Source organism: Poecilia reticulata, chromosome 3 (assembly GCF_904066995.2).
Source record: "Poecilia reticulata chromosome 3, P_reticulata-male-v2, whole genome shotgun sequence".
Lineage (NCBI taxonomy): Eukaryota > Metazoa > Chordata > Actinopteri > Cyprinodontiformes > Poeciliidae > Poecilia > Poecilia reticulata.
In genome coordinates this window covers 10,580,774-10,598,771 of record NC_088832.1, presented here as the reverse complement: position 1 = coordinate 10,598,771, position 17,998 = coordinate 10,580,774, and the positions used below count along the sequence as shown (strand labels likewise).

General features: G+C 42.2%; 1 protein-coding gene across 7 annotated transcripts in view; it reads left to right on the top strand.

The window, feature by feature from the left end:
• The first annotated feature begins 8,805 nt into the window (after positions 1-8,805).
• tle3b (TLE family member 3, transcriptional corepressor b) overlaps positions 8,806-17,998 on the top strand; it is a 28,491-nt gene continuing 19,298 nt past the window's right edge. For all 7 annotated transcript variants that reach the window (XM_081605055.1, XM_081605054.1, XM_008404648.3 and 4 more), the window contains exons 1-5: positions 8,806-9,248; positions 9,707-9,948; positions 10,354-10,454; positions 10,700-10,763; positions 12,366-12,410. In XM_081605055.1, the coding sequence (XP_081461181.1) occupies positions 9,925-9,948; positions 10,354-10,454; positions 10,700-10,763; positions 12,366-12,410 (234 nt within the window). In that variant the 5' untranslated portion in view covers positions 8,806-9,248; positions 9,707-9,924. The remainder of the gene's footprint in view (positions 9,249-9,706; positions 9,949-10,353; positions 10,455-10,699; positions 10,764-12,365; positions 12,411-17,998) is intronic.

Sequence of the window (17,998 nt, the reverse complement as noted above, 5' to 3'; positions counted from 1 at the left end):
AAGTTTCAAGTCATGCAACATCTTTGAAACCACGCTCTGCTTTGATTGGCCGCCTTTAGAAACATCCTGTGGTGCTGCGTTTAGCTTTTCGCTCTCATTCTGACAACAGCCAACGGGCACTTTTGTTGAGCTTTTCTCGATTTCTGAAACATGTCGCTTGTCTTTTCTTAAAAGACCGTTTCGCATAACCTTTGTAGACATATAGAATAGTCAGAAATGTTGCAGAAGGGATCAGATGCAGCAAATCTTTAATTGAAATAGCCAGTCGTTGTTAATGTGGAGATGTTTAAAGTTTAGTCCGGATTTCTGGAACACGGATGTGATTTGATTGCATTCCAGATCCTTGGAAGACTGCGTGCTGTCCTGAATTTATTGCAGCGGGTGGAGTGAGGTAATTAGAGCTATCGATCTGGCTAAATGATAGCCTTCTTAGTGCTGAAGGGCATGCGCTCAGCAAGCCCCGGTGTTATCTGATGACCCATAAAATCAATGGCGTGGCTACAGTCTCCCAGGTGATTTACCTCATTCGATTTAGTTCAGAACTGAGTGGGTTCGCATGAACGAAAACAGCACACGACGCCGTGCACCGCGTACTACACTCAATATAGGCATGCACGAACTCTGCACAGTTCCCTCTGCGGTATACATGAATACAAAAACCTCATCTCGTCTTCAGTCCTGCATGTAGGTGCCTGTTCCCTTGGAAACCACATTTTGCTCTGGTCCATAATGAACTCAGCTCTTTAGTTTCCTGCTGAGCAGCTGATGAAAAAAAAAAAAAAAAAAAGATCATTACATGGAGGAGACATTTAAAATGTCAGTAAGATGTCAGGCTGCTCTCACCTACTTTGTACATCCCTCTTCCTCTTTTTAATAGACAGTTTACATTGTAATAACAAGGCAGTACTTCTCTGCAAACCACAGATACTTATAAACCTGCAATTTGCAGGATTGCAGTCTAACCTTTATCATCTTAAAGTTGCAGCCAGTTCCCCCCGGTAAAGATGAGTAAAAAAAACACCTTAAAGTAAAACACACTGAGAAACTAAGAAAAACCCAGGCTTTAAATTAAGAATATTAATTTAGTTGGGGAAAAATGCATAATAATATTTAACAAAATTACTTGGGGCTCAAGAACAATATTATTTGATTTGTGAATTTCTGTGGAATGTCTCTCCAACCTGTTTGCAGGAAATCTGACTATTTGTGGTTAATTTTGTAATGCATATCTAAAATACTAAAAAGAAAATGGAGCTTGGGAAGCTGGAATAACTGAGCGCAATGCTAGTTGACGTGCTAGCTGATATTCACAGAGCTGCAATTATTTTCCTTGGTGCTGATTGGCTTAGAGCAGAAATAAGGAAGACCGCACATATTAGCTTCTGTGGTAGGGCAAAGAAAGTTTCCACTCTGCATTAATAAATATATTTTGCCTAAAACTGCCTATTGAAATAGGCAGGTTTAAGCATTTTTGTAGGGGGTCTGAAAATAGCGGTCTGTGGTATTTGTACACTTAAAAATCTATTTTAAATAAATAAAACTTAATTATTTTTCTCAAAATATGCTTTTTACTGCTGGACAATGCCTCCTAACCTACAAATTAACTTGTTGCAGAACGGGAGAGCTCCTCCATTGATGGAGTGCTGCATCCTAGATGCACAAAGGAACATTATCATAGATCCTTCCTCCCAGCAAACTCAATAATGCCTTATTTTTGCTGAGCAGTATAGATTTTGTAAATTATCTGTTGGGGGTTTTTATATGCAAATATACATGGATATATACATTTTCTTAAATTTCTACTCAATGGGTCATTTCTGTGAGTCAAAGTACGGTATGCCTTTTTGAATAACTGCACAGTATTTTTTCTTATGCTATATAGGTCTCCTATTTTTTTATGTTTTCCATAGATTTACCTTTGTTTACCTTATTACCTTATTGTTTTACCTTATTACCTTTGTGTGAATCTGCATACTTTGACTTGCCTGTCACTGTGCTGATGGTACACCTGAATTCCCCCACTGAGGGACAATAAGGATTATTTCTACTCTAGTTTTTTTTTTTAAGTTGAACTTCTAATTAGTAATCCATGACTCTCTGATCCCTGGAGTATAAATAACACATGTCACTGAGGCTCATTTATTTAGCCACATAGTTCTAAATTTATTAATCTGTGCTTTCAGCAGCCCACCCACATCGTGGCCACTGTCCCAGTTGGGAATAGAGTGAAGGTTGTAATTTTATTGGCTGTGGTCTGCCAGAAAGGTTTATGTACCCGTGCTTCCTCTGGAGGTTAACTTTTGCCTCTTCTTGCTCTGCCGTTAAATCAGTCTGACAGTTAGTGAGAGAAAGATGAAGTATTATCAACCTCCACCTGAGGCAGCTTCATATAAACTCATCAGAATTTAAAAATTGCATTGCAGAAATTCCCCAAAGACGGAGCCAAGTGCCAGTGGCACCGGGTCTTGTTTGACTTCAAAACTTTAAACCTGGAATTTTCTGGTTTGGTGGTAGCCATCCATGTTGACTTCATCCTTCTCAGACTAAAGGTTCACTGTTAACAGCACTGGAAAGTCACAAAAGAGCTGCCACAACAGAGTCTCTGATGCTTGTTGTTGTTTAGTGACTGAATTTAGCATGAGCAAACCAAAAAGCAAATGAAACACAGACAAGAAACTGCAGTAAAAAGAGCTTTACATTCTTTTTACTTCACCACCAAACCACCACTTTGTTCATTGTAATTTATAGTAGGCCAAGAGTCGGTTTGCCTTTTCACCAATTAGTCTGCCCAATTTGTACCCATTAACAAACCATTTAGCATACGTGTACTGAGTTATTGCAAATCTCGTTAAATATTTTATTGAATTACAAACATAAATGTCTATGAAAGTGTTGGAATGTCACATTTATGGTATGTTGTATATTTTCTACAGATTTTATCTTGCACTGAGGTTCTGATCCCCAGTTGAGGCAGTCAGCTTCTATTTATTTATTTAGATACAGTAGATTATCACCCAGAGGCGCCCTCTTCTTTGATGATTTGCTGGACCACATCTTCTAGCAGACCATAAACAAAATTTATGGGAAAATTACATTAAATCATCAGTAGTCAATTTGTGCGTGAAATGTCTCCAAGAAGATGCGAAGTGATTCGTGGTCAGAATCAAATGTACCAGCGTTTTCAGGTAAAAATGGCATGTGGCGGCAAATTGACCAGCATCACTTATTGTTTCCATAGTAACGTCACCACAAAAAACCAGCAGCAATTACCAGATTGTTCCACTTACTCCTGAGGCCGCCGCTGAATGGCAGATACATGTAGAAGTGCACCACCACAAAGCATGTTTAAGCCTCGAGTTATTCTCCATAAAACCACCTTAACGCCCGGATGTAAGCAACTCATTTCTCTGGAAATTGCAAGAGTTGGTGTGGCCCGGAGCCAGGGCTTCTCTGGTCAAAACAGAAAGGATTGGTTCTCAGTTAGACACCGGCTCTAACCACAGCTGTGGAAAAGGCTCCCTTGTTGGCCGTGTGTGTGCGTGCGCCTGTGTGTGTGTGGGGGTGTGCGTGTGTGTGTAAAACACTCATTCGCTTGTTAAAAGCAGAGAGGGTCTCTCCATCGTCATGAGGTCCTCTTTCACTCTCAGGCTGATGGACAGGATCAGGTCACTTTGTTGACCTTCTTTTCCAGCGGCAGCCACTTGGATGGTAATCACAAAAAATAACACCAGCCCCCTAAAGAGCGCTAGCCTGAGCCGTCCTGTGGACCTGGTCACAATGAGAGCTCTCTAAATGAGCTTATTAATCACAAACAGCACAAGAAGCAAAGCCGTTCCGAATTCATTATGGATCTGTAGAGCAGACTCGATCATTAGGTATCAACGAGGGTGGACGGCAAGCACGGACACCTCATGAGCGCCTCGTGCCACATTCCAGCGCCATGAAGCACAATAACACTTTATCTAAGCACCATTTACAAAACGCTGCTGTGAAAATATTCGAATTATGTTTCATATCAAGGTACTACAACGCATTATCGTTTTGCATTTAAAGACCAAACTTAAACCAAAAGACCTGGGTCTGTTAAAAACAGATTTTATTTTATTTTTTCTGTTTTCATAGTGTATCTTTTCAGCTGCTTCTCAGCTTTGATTAGGCCCCGTACCTACACACCAGCCAACAGCACATGCTAATGTAGAGATTACACAAAAAAAGGCCTTCACCTTTTTTGATCAGGCACTGCTCATGTCTGTGTTTGTCTCTTTTGATAAGGTCCTTTCATCTTGTTTGCATTGATTAGAGGCTGACGAGTCACAGTGATACTTAAGGGCTCTATTCATGTCTGCTGCCCCCGCGACACACACTGGGCCCATTGTGGCGAGGAATGTCGCCTTTCAAGGCCTGAACTCGCCTGTGAAAGCATGTCAATAATCCTGAGTCAGTGGGCGCTTTAGAACGCCACAGCGACCATCCAACTGAACACACCGCGGTGGAAATCCAGCCCCCAGCGCTGCACTCCTCTAATTCAAAGCAACTGGGATGGCTGGAAGTGGCGGCAGTTGAATGGATGAAGTAATTAATCTCATGGATGCTGGAATATAAACAGCCTCACAAAGGTGATGTCACTCTCAAAGGAAGAGAAAAACAGCATTAATCAATTTCACCCCTTGCTTATAGCCCACAACGTCCAAAAACGGGTCTTCAGGCTAAATTTTTTTTTAGCAGTGCAGAGACAATTCGCTTTTTACACTTCAGTCCTTGATCAGTGAGCATGGAGTGATTTTGTTAAGGATTCCTACACCGCCTGGAAACACTGAGGAGGTCTGGGTCTGATTTAAGCATGTTCAGTGCCTTGATGAGCATCCATCCATCCATCCACATTTGTCTTTAGCCTTTCATTTGTTCATTCCCTCATTCACTCATTCATTCATTCATCTATCCATTAGTTTGTCTGCTTTTGATATTAGCCATCCATCCATCCAGTGGTAATCCAAGGCGGAGTTTTTTATTCCCCCATTTCTTGTACAAAATGAGAAGAAGAAAGCATAACCAACTGAAACTGTGGTTTGGATAATTTATTTGTGCAGAGAATGTGATATCATAAGCAGATTAAATGTGATTTTACTCTTTAGAGGCCACTAACCCTATTAAAAATATACATCAATCATATTTATTTAATGGCTGCTTTAAGTTGGTGTGGGGGGGCGAGGCAGTGGAGGCCAAAGGAATCCACTGACGAAGCTTCTGCAGAGATGAGAGTGCAAAGAGCCAATCATTGCTCTGTAAAGAATTAAAAGCACCTCTGCAAATAGCCTCAATATTTGTGCAGTGCCTCGGAGTGGGAGTTTCACAGCGTCTGGGTTTCCAGTGCAAATAAACAGTGCAGAGGTCTAGAAGGGCGGAGCGGCCCCACTTCTCCCAGCGGTGAAGCCCACTTCTTTGTTGTTGCTTAATCTAGGCCACTCTCTATTGAGTGGGATGAAAAGTGAATCTTTGTGTGTGTTTGCGTTTGTGTGAATGCGTGTGTGTGTGTGTGTGTGTGTGTGTGTGTGTGTGTGTGTGTGTGTGTGTGTGTGTGTGTGTGTGTGTGTGTGTGTGTGTGTGTGTGTGTGTGTGTGTGTGTGTATGTGTGTGTGTGAGACGCATCCATGACTGGCTACGTGTCAGATGAAGCCGTACGATAATGTCTGTTTGTATGCGGTTCTTGAATCAGAGGCTCGGGCCTGTGGAGACCGTCGCTGTGTTTGCCAGTTCCCAGATAACCCACATCCTTACACTGGGCCTACACATACCAATCCCAGGAAGCTCAGCGCAGAGCAAACTGTCAAATATCTGCGCCACTGACCAACAGCTCCACTTAAATCAACACTACAAGCCCACTTGACTACAGATATGATGAATGGACGATGATGTTGGAAATCTAGCAGCTCCCCTTCCTCTGCCCACCGAGGCACCGATCTTATGAATATGCGTCCCATGTTTGTGTGTTAATGCTTCTCTTGAGTAGAGTATGCAATAATGCCTTTCACGCTGATTCTGTTGAAATTGTGTGTAGTGTAAAAGTAAAGGAGAAGTAAACCTCCCGCAACTGTTGATTCATTAGTGGAACTCCAATCTGCAGTCTCGTTTTCGTAAACTGGACTTGACTGTTTTTTTTTTGTTTTGTTTTTTTTGCATGATATGTCTTGTACATAGTTGTTAAGATTTGTATGCACACCCCAAATGAAAATCCCATTTGGATCCAACAATACATCAACAGAATAAGCTCAAATGTGTGATGAGATTTATTTCACTTTGAAATAAAAATAAAAATGATTCTTCCATGCAAAAGTGACAACTGAAACCGTCAGCAAATACAAAAATAAGCTAATCTGAGAAGTGGTTTCTGAGCATGACACAGGCTTCCTCAAATCATCTTGCCATCATTTTGCAAGAGAAGTGAACTAAAAAGTTTAAATTGTGCAAATGATTGGGAAAATGTTGAGCAATGCGGTTATATTGGATTTTAGTGCCACTGCTCTTTTCAGGAACTGGAAAGAAAAAAAGAGCTGTGGTCTAACACCATTAATTCGTTTAGCGCACACAGTCACACTTGGCTATTTAATCACTTTAAGGGTGCTAGTAGAGTGAAAGAGCCTAGGTAGCAGGTGGATATCTTTGAATCTATGAAGAAATTGAAACTGTTGACTAAATTACAGCAGGAAATGTAATTAGTGGAACCTTGTTAACAAGCTGAGTGCTGTAGCCTTGCCTGTAGTCCTGCCATGTATCGCCAAATGCACTAATCATAACACAGAATAACATAACGAAACGTAAACTTTTACCCGTTATCTGTTTCAACGCTTAAGATGCCCGACATTGCAGTGATTCTGAAATTTTCATTCAGACATTCAGTCCTCTGAGGAAACTTGGATGTTCAAAAGCAGACTCGAGTTTTATCTTGTTCAAATGTCTGTTGCCTCTTAGAGTCTGTGATTACGATTGCTACTGGAACACTTAATCATTTGCAGAAGTTTTATGTGAAACCCTTCTTTAAAGTCTCCCAGCCAGTGTGTCACCCTGCGACATGCCCTCAGTACATGAGTTATTATCCCAACTGATGTCGCCACATCTGCAGGAGGGATCCATTTGTTGCTAGGCAGCAGCCGAAGCACGCAGCGTGCTAGCTACAGCTCAAATGCAGAGTACTTTGCGCACTTCATTGTGCTTCATAAAAATGATGAAGTATTACAAAGCGGTGTTTCGGTCTGGGAAGAACAAAATGTTCCAAAGTGAATCCAATTGCATTATTTTTATTAGCATCTTGATTTTCACATCTTGATTGTATAATATTGGATTTATTTTTGCACAATCCTCTAATCTGTAGCTTACGTTTGTTATGGTGAGTATAGGTGATTTTTCACTTACAAACCATATTCTTAAGAGGTGTGCATTCATTTTAGATAAAATAATCAACGTGTCTATTTTTATTTATTTATTTTTTACACCAGATTAAGTTCAACATTAATTTAACAAGAGCCTTTATAAACCAGTAAAACCACAAATGTCGCGAAGGCTAACCAAACCTGGTCCACTAACAGAAATCCAGTGCTTAAATCAAAACACGAGGAGCCTAAATGGACTCCCAGATAAACAAACAATGTAGTTTTAAAGGAAATTGAGGGCAGAAACAGATGAGCGAAAGGAGCCAATGTTTGAGTGAGGTAAAAGCTTTGTTTTGCAGCAAATGTTTTCATGGGGGAGGGGGTTGAAGAGTGTGGGGTGCATGGGGGGGGGGGAATCAAACTGATATTTAAGCCCCTACTAGCTTTTTTTTCCTGCTTTTGTTTTATGCAGGGCTCTTTTTACCACATGGTAGTGACAGATTGTTTGAGCTGAAAGGAAAAGCCATTCGAAGCTAATTAAGCAGCCATTCCAGGCACTGTTCGCAGGCAGGAGGGAGAGTAGCACAGGCATTTGTCAGCGCGGTACCCAACGTGGGTTTAATTGACAACGGGGACTCATGACTGACAGCGCTTCCAGCACTCAGCCAATCGTAAGCGGCGCAGGAAGACAGCTGGGCTCCCATTGGATAGAGGGCAGTGAGGCGGAGGTAGAGGCCCCCACGTGGGGTGTGTAGAGCGAACAGCACATGATAGGCGGAGGCACGGAGGTGTTGTAGTCTTCCTATTGATGGTGATAGGAAAGCTTGTACACGCTTAAGGTCTCGTTAGAAATAGGTCGATCAATTCAAGTCACTCAAAGGACGCTCTGCTGTAAATAAAGCATCTTTTTATATCCTGCGAATTTGAGGTTTTAATAAATGCATGTGCTTTACTGTTGTTTTTGGTTTGATAGCCAAGAGAGCATGTTTTTTTCTTTGTATATCTATCTCTTTCTTGTAGAAGTGTTGCCTTCACGTTCCAATACTAATATTTATTTTCGGGTGACATTGCTTTCTTTTATATATGTTCACCTGGCATTTAATTTGCTTAAATAAGCATACCTCTTGGGGTGACGTTCACACCACAGACGTCCTTGGATGACCAGAGTTTAATAGATGCAGACGGCATTTGCTCTGCTTCGCTGAAATGGACGAACATATAAATTATTACCTTTGTTTTGAACAAGTTGTTGAACGCTCAGAATGTCACTTCACATCCAAAATGGCGACCGTGTGAGGTCACTGTATTTGTCCAATGAGAACGTCTGTTTTCTTCCAACCCCACGTGGGGATGCCGCTCAGTGATTGGTTGCTCGTACTGAGCTCCGTCGAGGAGCCTGATTGGTTGGTGCGGGGCCCTCTCTCAGCAGTGAGGTCCTCGTGTCAGTGCACAGTCTGTGTGTGGTACAGCGCGCGGCGGAGGAACTGGGTACCCAACGGCAGGCTGGCGGTGAATTTCACAACGCTCGATATTTTAACACAAAATAACTGGTTCAGTCGACAGTTCATACTATCAGGAGCTACTGGAGAACTGGCGTACTGCTGCAGGATCTAACTTAGCCTGTTTTGAAGTTGTCTGCGGTCGAGGACTCGTCCAGCGTCCGATCGGATTGACGGAGCGACGCTCTCCGCCTCGGAATCGCCGGGCTTTAAAGGACTCTCAAGGGGCCGAACAAGACGAAGCGTACAAATACAGGAACGACGAAAACACATCTTTGTTTTGGTCTTTAAGTCTTCAGTGGCGGTGGAAAGTCGATGATATTCCGCAGCGTGTGGATACTATTTCTTACCTGAATAGAGGAGGGAGGAATCAGTCGAGACAAAGGTAAAAAGGGCTTCACGGAGAGAGCCGCTAACGAGGCGAGTGGTGGTGTGGCTTTTATGGGAGCAGACTTCTTGTTTTCTGATCACCTCGGACCACCAAAACACTGTAGATTTTCTCTCTTATTATTAAGGAGAACTCGGTGCATTTATAAGAAAAGCGAAGCATCGTGTCCCTGTGGGTGTGTTCAAAACTAAAACTTTGGGATTTATTCTTATACTTGGGAAATTTATCGCATTTTTCTTACTGCGATGCACACTTAGCCGTCTGGTAAATAATCTGTCATATCTAGGGAAATATTTTCAAAATCGCCCTCAAAGAGCGACTTTATTATCATTATTTGTTATTATTTTTACGTAACCGACTCCGCGGTTAGGTCACTAAGGTGAAATTGGTGTCGCTTTGTGTTTTTGTTTATGTGATCCAGCTCCTGAGCGGTGCCCCGTTTTCTGTTTGTTTAGGTCCAAAGCGAGGCTGAGGAGGTGACACATCCACTGGTCGGGGTCTGAAAGTGCGCCTGGCAGCCCAGAAAAAGGCTTTGTCCGCCGCCATCCTGCGTTTACAGGGGAGGGGGTGGCGGTGATTTACCGCACCTTCTCTGGGATTTACGACCAAAAAAAAAAAAAAAAGGTGGCGGGGGGAGAAAAACACATCGATTCCCTTGTGTAAAAGGCTCGACATGTATCCACAAGGCCGGCATCCGGTGAGTATAGCTGCCTTTGTCACTGTTTGTGCGTTGACGCAAATAAAGCGCCCTTTTAAAGAAAAATAGCTTAATTACCTGAGAATTGAGCTGTTGCTATTTATGGCTTGAGTTGGTGCCAAGGTGTGTTGCATCTTGTGTATGGTTTACATCATTGTGCAATTTGTTGTCAAAACTACAAGAGCCATTTATGCAGTAGTTCTGTGTGGATGGATTAAGTGGGTGACTTACTGGTAGGTCACGGATGAAGGCAGCCTTCTTTCTGTTCTGCTTCTTGAGGCTCAGCAGACGCATAAAAAGCCACGAAGAGATAAAGAACTGGGCTTAGCGAGAAAAAGCAGGCGGTGGTGGCAGGAAAGTTATCTGCTGATGATGTTTACACCTGCGGTGTTTCCACTCTTTCAGGCACCTCACCAACCAGGGCAGCCTGGCTTCAAGTTCACGGTGGCAGAGTCCTGCGATAGGATCAAAGACGAATTTCAGTTCCTGCAGGCCCAGTACCACAGGTAATGACTAACTGACTGTAAACAGCTCTGGCTTCCTGGAAACAATAGGAAGAGGAAGCTGCTACTGGTCGCTCCTTTATTGTAGCCTCATGCACACCAAGCCGACACTTGCAGCGTATAAAATCTTAACTGCTTTCTCACGTTTACTATAAACACTTGATGGCATTTGCTTTTTTGATGGCTTTCTGTTCTGATCATAGTCAGTAAACGCCTTCTCTCGTTTTGTTTTTCTTTCTTCCTACAAGTCTCAAAGTTGAGTACGATAAACTGGCCAACGAAAAGACTGAAATGCAGCGCCACTATGTCATGGTAAGTGCAATAATTGTAAGCCATGAATCTGATTTAATGCCGTACCCTCCCATTTGCCTCAGGTGAAAAGTCACAGGTGGTGCAACCTAGTTGTTTTTCCAAGATCTTGTTAGATTGTTGACTCATGCTTGTTTTCATTGGACGAGGAGGAGCCGGGTGGGGGTTAAGGGGCCGTTGAAATTCTAGACAGGGTCAAATGTCCAGCTATTGATCGTAGGGTGTGACGACCCCGTCCCATCTGTGTCTCTGGGTTCCTCTTTGTGGCCCTCCAACCACCCCCCACCCTCCACCCTAACACACCTAACAGGATCCAAAGGAAGTTAATGGCTCCTCTGCTGGCTTTGTGCATGAATCAGTGGGTTTCCTGTGTGTGCCTTATTGTTTTATTTTAGTAACCTCCTCAGAGTGAAACGAGTGTCACAACCACAGCTTTCTCAGACAGGGGAAGAGTGTGAGTCTGCTCAGACTTGCTGCCAACATGTTTCCTGTTTGATCAGATGTCAAGTGGACAGCTCTAAGTACATGTGTTAGAACCACATGTGCCCCAAGAGAGCACCTTTGATTGGCTTTTGTTATTCCCCCCCCCCCATGGTGAAACTTCCAACAATCATTTTCATCGAACTTTCTAACCCAAGAATAATTTTTTATGCGTAGTCTCTCAGATTGATGTTGGAAAATTTTAAGTAAGTCAACAGCTGGGCCTATTAATATTAGCTATAATTAGTCCAGGATTCAGTTTAATTAGAAGTTTTCCTGCTGCTCAGTGTAAAAACAGTGAACGAAACATGGTGGGATATTACTGCTTTTATTAAAAGATTATTAGTATTTGAAATCGTAAATGCTTGCAACTGCTTTTAAGATGAGATTTAATGTAAAAGTGCGCTCAGACAATTTGTGCTATACTGAGTTCAGAGTTCATAAAACGGGGACAAAAACAGATGGTTTTGTAAACATGACCCAACTCAAAGGTTCTTGCCAACACAAGCTTCATTGAGCGTCCACAGAGCAATCTGTCTCCCTACTGGTGTGTCCACATAATATTATTGTTTATGTTAAAGGACTAATGACGGACAAGGTGTCGATTTCACTTTTTTGAATCTTCTTTTTGTTACGATAAGGTGTTATCAGCAGCTATAAATCGTGCATCTTTGGTAAACAACTACACTTTTAGTTTGGATCTGGTTAATTTGGCTTTTGACCATCACAGAAAGTGTTTTTATTTGTTATTTTGTTTGTCAGGTCTTTGAGGTCATAGGTTGGGGTTGTGTTTAAAGTCAACCTGTCACTCAGACGAAACCAGTCCTCTGTTGCTGCCGCAGTAAAAAGTACATGAATATCGTCGACTGGACTGATTTGGTCAAAGTTGTTCTGCTGTTTTTGTTCACTCCTTTCCTAAAGCATCTGTCCAGCATTTCCTTTGTGGTTAAAATAAAAATATATTAGTCTTTAATTTTCTCATCACTGGGTCAAAACGAATTACCTAGAACCACTTGTGTTAAACCTATTAGGGTGCATATTTGAGGATAAATACCTGCCTTTGAGTCTGACGTATTTTTGAAGTGAAAAGTTTGAGGTTTAATGTTTTGTCTCTTTATTTTCCAGTACTACGAGATGTCCTATGGACTCAACATTGAGATGCACAAACAGGTATGTAGCCACATCAGATATGGTCTATGTACATCCAAAACACTTCTGTTTTTGTTTTTTCCTCCCCTAGTGTTTGAAGAGTATAAACATGTGCATGCATGCATATCTGACCTTAGTTCCTGCCCTTATCCCTAAATTCTTTTCAGAGGCGTACCCATACAGGCTTCCTGTTGTAGAAATGCTGACAGGTTAAACAACATTAAGGCCACACTCTCTGATGAGGCGGTTGATGAGATTAAAGTATCTGGCAGACAAACTGGCGATGTATGCTTTTGAGTGGTTTGTCTTAGGCTAGTAGGTTTTTTTTTCTGCCAGTAGATATTTGAATTTCCATGACTAAGGAATCTAAAAGCTCATCTAATCAGCGGACATGCTGCTATCACCCCATAGACGAACTGGAAGAATATCCAGTTTGTTTCACACCACCTAAAGAGTTTTTTCGGTAGAAGAGAAGTCGTTTCTGTGTTTCACAACCGTCTTGTTAGTTTGTTTCTGTCGTGTTTCACATGTCGAAGGAAGCAACAGTAACTTCAGTGGAGCTTTACAGAAACGCTTGAACAATAGAACGTGATAGTGACTCATTTGGATGACTTGTTGAAATTCATTATTCACAATTATCTACCTGAAACTGCCCTGGAGCTCCCAGGAGTTGAGGCACCACACTCAACGACTTTGGTTTGCATCTCAGTGACGTCTCACCAGAAATGTTTGGCATTTAACGCCCGCATCAGGCTCCAACGAGTGGATAGGAGACGATTGTTGATTTGAGTTAAGGATTTTAATAGTTTGTCAAAAGAAAAGAGGAACAAAAAACAATTTGTGCCATAAATAATACAATGGCTCATGATGTGAAGAGACCCGAGTCAAAGTTAATGAAGGAAAACACCAAGATACTTGAAAAAACCTGGAAAAAGAATCAAATGAACCACTGAATGGACTTTTGCTTTCTGCAGGAATACCTTAGAGAAATGGGAAGCTTGGTAGATGGTGACTTGGTTTGACTTTTGGACTTTTTATGTGTCAACATGAAGTTAGCTTTCCCTGGCTTCTGGTGAATTTTTATTTTTGTAAGCCTTGGCTTAAATTATCTGGGTTACAGGCTTGTGGAAACTGGACGAGCAAAAATTGCATCATATGTTTATCTTTCCCACACTGCCCCCTCATGCATTCATTCACATAAATGTGCCCACATACTCACCGTTTTCCAAGCGTTCAGTTTGTGAATACTAACGCATGGCTTATTGTAGTAGATGCTTTTAGTAGGAATTAATCAACTTATATTAAGGCAACATAATCAGTAATACCTGTGGTTTCTCTCTGCCCAGTGGTCGCTTTATGACCACTGTGCAGAAAATGTAAGAAAAAAAAAAAAAGGTTGGTAGTGACCTAATCATTCTGTGCCTCATAACTTAAGACAGACCTACAGATATCACACCTGTATCAAATGATTTCATGACATGTTGAAGAGGTAAATTCAACCAATTGATTCAAGTGTATTGGAGCCGGGATGCAGCTAAAAGTTTCAGGACAATATTTCTTTAGGACTGGAGTTGGAGACCCCCTTACTGAACTTTTTTTTTTTTTTTTTTTTTTTTTTAGTTTAAGCATTGTGTCGTGAAACTCGTAGAAGTGAATCATTTAAGACTAAGTGGTGTGTTATGTCAATGGAAATGCCAAGATTTAAAACTCGGTTTCTGGCTGTTGTTGAGCATGAGATCAAAAGTATAAACAAACAAAAGTATGTTGGCTGTAGTGATAAACCTTTGAGTTTGTGAGGATTGCCAACCTCATCTCTCCTGTTGGCACCAAAAATAAAAGTTTCTCACCTAGCGTGTGACAAGATGTCATGTAAAAACCAAAGACGACATTCTTTTAGACCCCGTTAACTCCTCTATTAACATTTTCAGAAGCAGACCTCTTTTTCTTCAGGGGCAGTATTATGTAAAGTAGACTCGCATTATGTTAGCTTTACATTATGTTATAATGCTATTGTGAAGTTACTTCCTGTTATCAAAAACCTACATGGAGTGTTAGATTTTTTTTCCATGCATGTTTGAGAAATCCTTGAATTTTTAAACGGATAAAGATTTCAAGGTGTTAAATTATAAAGCAAAATTTATTTCAAGTCATATTAGATGTATGTAGTATTTTTATAACAACTGAAGTTAACATAGTTACTTGATTGTGCTATAAAATGGCACTATGTGCCTGGAAAACTCTTAATACTTCCCCTTTTTAAACTTTTTATTGCTTCCTCAGATTTATTTATTTATTTTTTTTGTCTTGCCGTTTGTACCGTCATATTTTTTCATCGCCTCTCCCACCACCGCTACAAGGGGACGTGAAAGATGGCCCCCGTGTCACTAGCAGTACAATATGATGTAAGAGAGTGGCAGTACGTGAGAGAGGTGGGGGCCGAGATGAAGAATGGTGGGGTGGAGGCCTCGTGGCTGTGAGATCCAGAAGGTTAATGGCATCGGCGGGAGGGGAGCCCGGTTGGAGGAGCAGCACGCCGCTCCGTTCATGCGCTGTAGTTGGTGCGCGCTACGCTAACTAGATGCGTTTTCTGATCATCAAGCCTGCCAGCCCCATCCCCTTTCTGGGCTTTTTATAAGCGGTAAAGCAGGTAGGAGTGATATGCGGCCCAAATGAGTGGGAAGAAAGCGTGGATGTAATCTGGAGACTAGGCGTTCCGGGGTAAATGGGTTAATCGACTTGTCCTGTGCATCTCCTTTGTTTGTCAATAAGCCCAGTGGAGAGCTCTCTGAATAATTTATTGCTCCTGCCACCCTCCTTCCTTTTTCTTTCTCCCTCTCCCATCCCTGCTGAACAAGTGTTTGTGATGACATCAGCGAGAGGTAAACAGACGGCCCCTCGCAGTTGCCGTTGTTCATACGAACGGCTGCAGGCTGGATTATTGGAAGCAGGCGGGTGTGTTGCTTTGCTTGCGTTGAAAATTTATTGTAGTGTGAAAAAAAAAAAAACACACGCACATTATAAATTCACTTTGTTGTTACCCCAACAAATCTGGACAAAAAAGGAACTCGTGCATAAACACAGACACACACACACGCATATCTATAAATATCCCAACACAGAAACACTGTGTCTACTTACACAAACATACAGTAATTGAGGTTCCAGCACACTGTTTCCCCTCTATGCTGCTGCTGCTGAGCAGAGCGGTTGTCATGAAAGGGACGGTGTGTGTGTGTGGCTGTGGCTGCCGGGAGGTAATTTGTTTTGACAGTGTCTCTTATGATGGCAAAAAGTGCAGGGTGGAGGTAATCACCCTTGCTTGCTGTCAATAAGTGATTTTAATTAGCGCAGCTCATTAGGCTGCCTCAGCAACATGCCCTGCTGACTGTGGTGGAGGTGTGTGTGTGTGTGTGTGTGTGTGTGTGTGTGTGTGTGTGTGTGTGTGTGTGAGTGGGGTGGAGGGGTGTGGGGGGTTGCTTTGTTTTCAACTCCCTCTGCTCTCTGTCTGGATGTTTATCTCTTTCATGCCTCCTTATGTTTTAAGCTTAGCTTTTTGCCTGTCCATTCCAATTAGAGCTAGGATTAAATGGAATCATAGGGATTCAAAGTGAACTTATAGCATTTTCATAGATATACCGATTATCCGATTTGTCACTTGTTGAGTGAGCGAAGGTGGTGGGGGTGGGAGAAAGAGTTTTATCGGGTCTGTTTCCTGGAGAAAGGAGGAACAGGGAGGAAGGAGAAACGGAGCTTGTGCAAATGAATAATTTATAGTGGATTCCTGGAATTGTTTGCCAAGGTGATGATGGTCGATCTGTCTCAAAGCCAAAACAAACTGAGTAGGAGAACACACACACACACCCACACTCAGGGGAGTTTGATGAGGTTACTCGGGGCTGTGAGACGTGCTTTATTTTGATAGCTAGGCCTGAGAAGTTGGTGAAGGAGTGTTGCACTATTATTGTTTGGTATTATTGTTTGGGGTGTATGTTTCCTAACTGGCTGGTGTTGGGATTCAAACAGGAATGTTATCTGTCACAAATGCTCTGCTTCCATAGGTTTCCCTGCAGAAATGTTACTTCTTTCTCTGCATATTGGCTCTAACTAAATTGTCACGCACATGCAAAATGTTCCTCATGCATTTGTAATGAACAAGGTACCTCTAAGTGGCTCTTTCTTCCTCTTGCCCTGGCTGAGAAGATAATTCCCAAACAGCCATCTCTGCCTCCTCATCATATGCCACTTGTTTTCCTCGCCAATTGAATCCTCGTCAGAGACTCTGCTCTCCACTCGGGGGGCTAATGCCTGGAGCGACAAACAGCCAAACGGCTTTCAACGCGCCATTGACAGAGGGATGCGGTGGAGAGAGCGGGCCTCTCCAAGCTCTGGTGCTCCTAGACAACGCTGAGTACCTGTAATTGTGGAGCTGCAGAGAAAAGCTTCAGCTGGCTCAAAGGCCTCCGTTTCCAGCGGCTTTAAGTGACACTAAACCTGTCTCTGCTGCTGAAAGCTCTGTGGAAAAATGGTTACTTCAAAAAAAAAAAATGGAGTGGTCCTGTTTTGGCTTCTGTAAGCCCACAGCGGGTGTTTTCTGCTTGTTCATGTTTAGCTGTCAGGAATCTGTCCAAACACACTTGTCCTCATTACCCTCACTGGGTGAGCAGAGGAACAAAATCGGGAAAGGACGAAGAAAATAGTGCAACTAAGTGCATGGACACTTTCTATTTAAAGCCACATATAGAGGTGGGCATTATGGACTTGGCATCTTATTATGACATTTAATTGAACTATTATGATCATCATAAAGATTACAATTAAAAAAGACTTTTTAGGTAACTATGTTTGTGACTGCATGGCACAGCAATCGTAGTGCCACAAACACAAATATTATCCTTGAAAAATATTCCCATTTGAAATGGGCTTTTTCACTTGTCCACTTAAAGCGTGATTCTTATCACTAAACTGCACACAGTAACTGCATTTTATCATATTTTAAAAGTCACTGATATTTATTGATACAGAACAAACAGTGAACAAAATAACAAATATGACATTTCCTATCATACTGCCGGCTTCTTTTTGTATTTACCGTCAGTAAGTGAAATCTTATCGATGAATCTTATCCTCAGATGAGTTTTGGGCTGAAGTCATCATCGGGGTCAAAAGTTTTCAGAACATTTAGCTACAAAGAAGCAGCTTTTTTTTCACATTATTCCAGCTCTTTTCTCTGCCACACCACCCGATAATAAATTCAACAAAAACGGCGAAGTGCAGCGCCTGAATTCCACGAATGTTTCTGGCCTCAAACGGTGGCCCTGAAGTGGTGATTGGCTGTGAGCACATGGATGCCTTTGTGTGTAATGCAGTTGCATTAATAGCCGAGTGCATCAGCATACAGCTGTTTCTACAAGCCCTGTGCTGCTCCCCCTGCAGCCATTTCCAGGCAAGTGGCGTAACACTGAAACACACTCACCCTGCCAGTGTCATTGTGCACTCCCTCCCAACCCCCCGGTAATGATGATGCTTTATGAGTCTCCAAAGAGTCCCCCACCCTTCCTCCATGTCAGCTCGCCATCCGCCCGCCCCCCGCACCCTCTCCTCACCCGCCT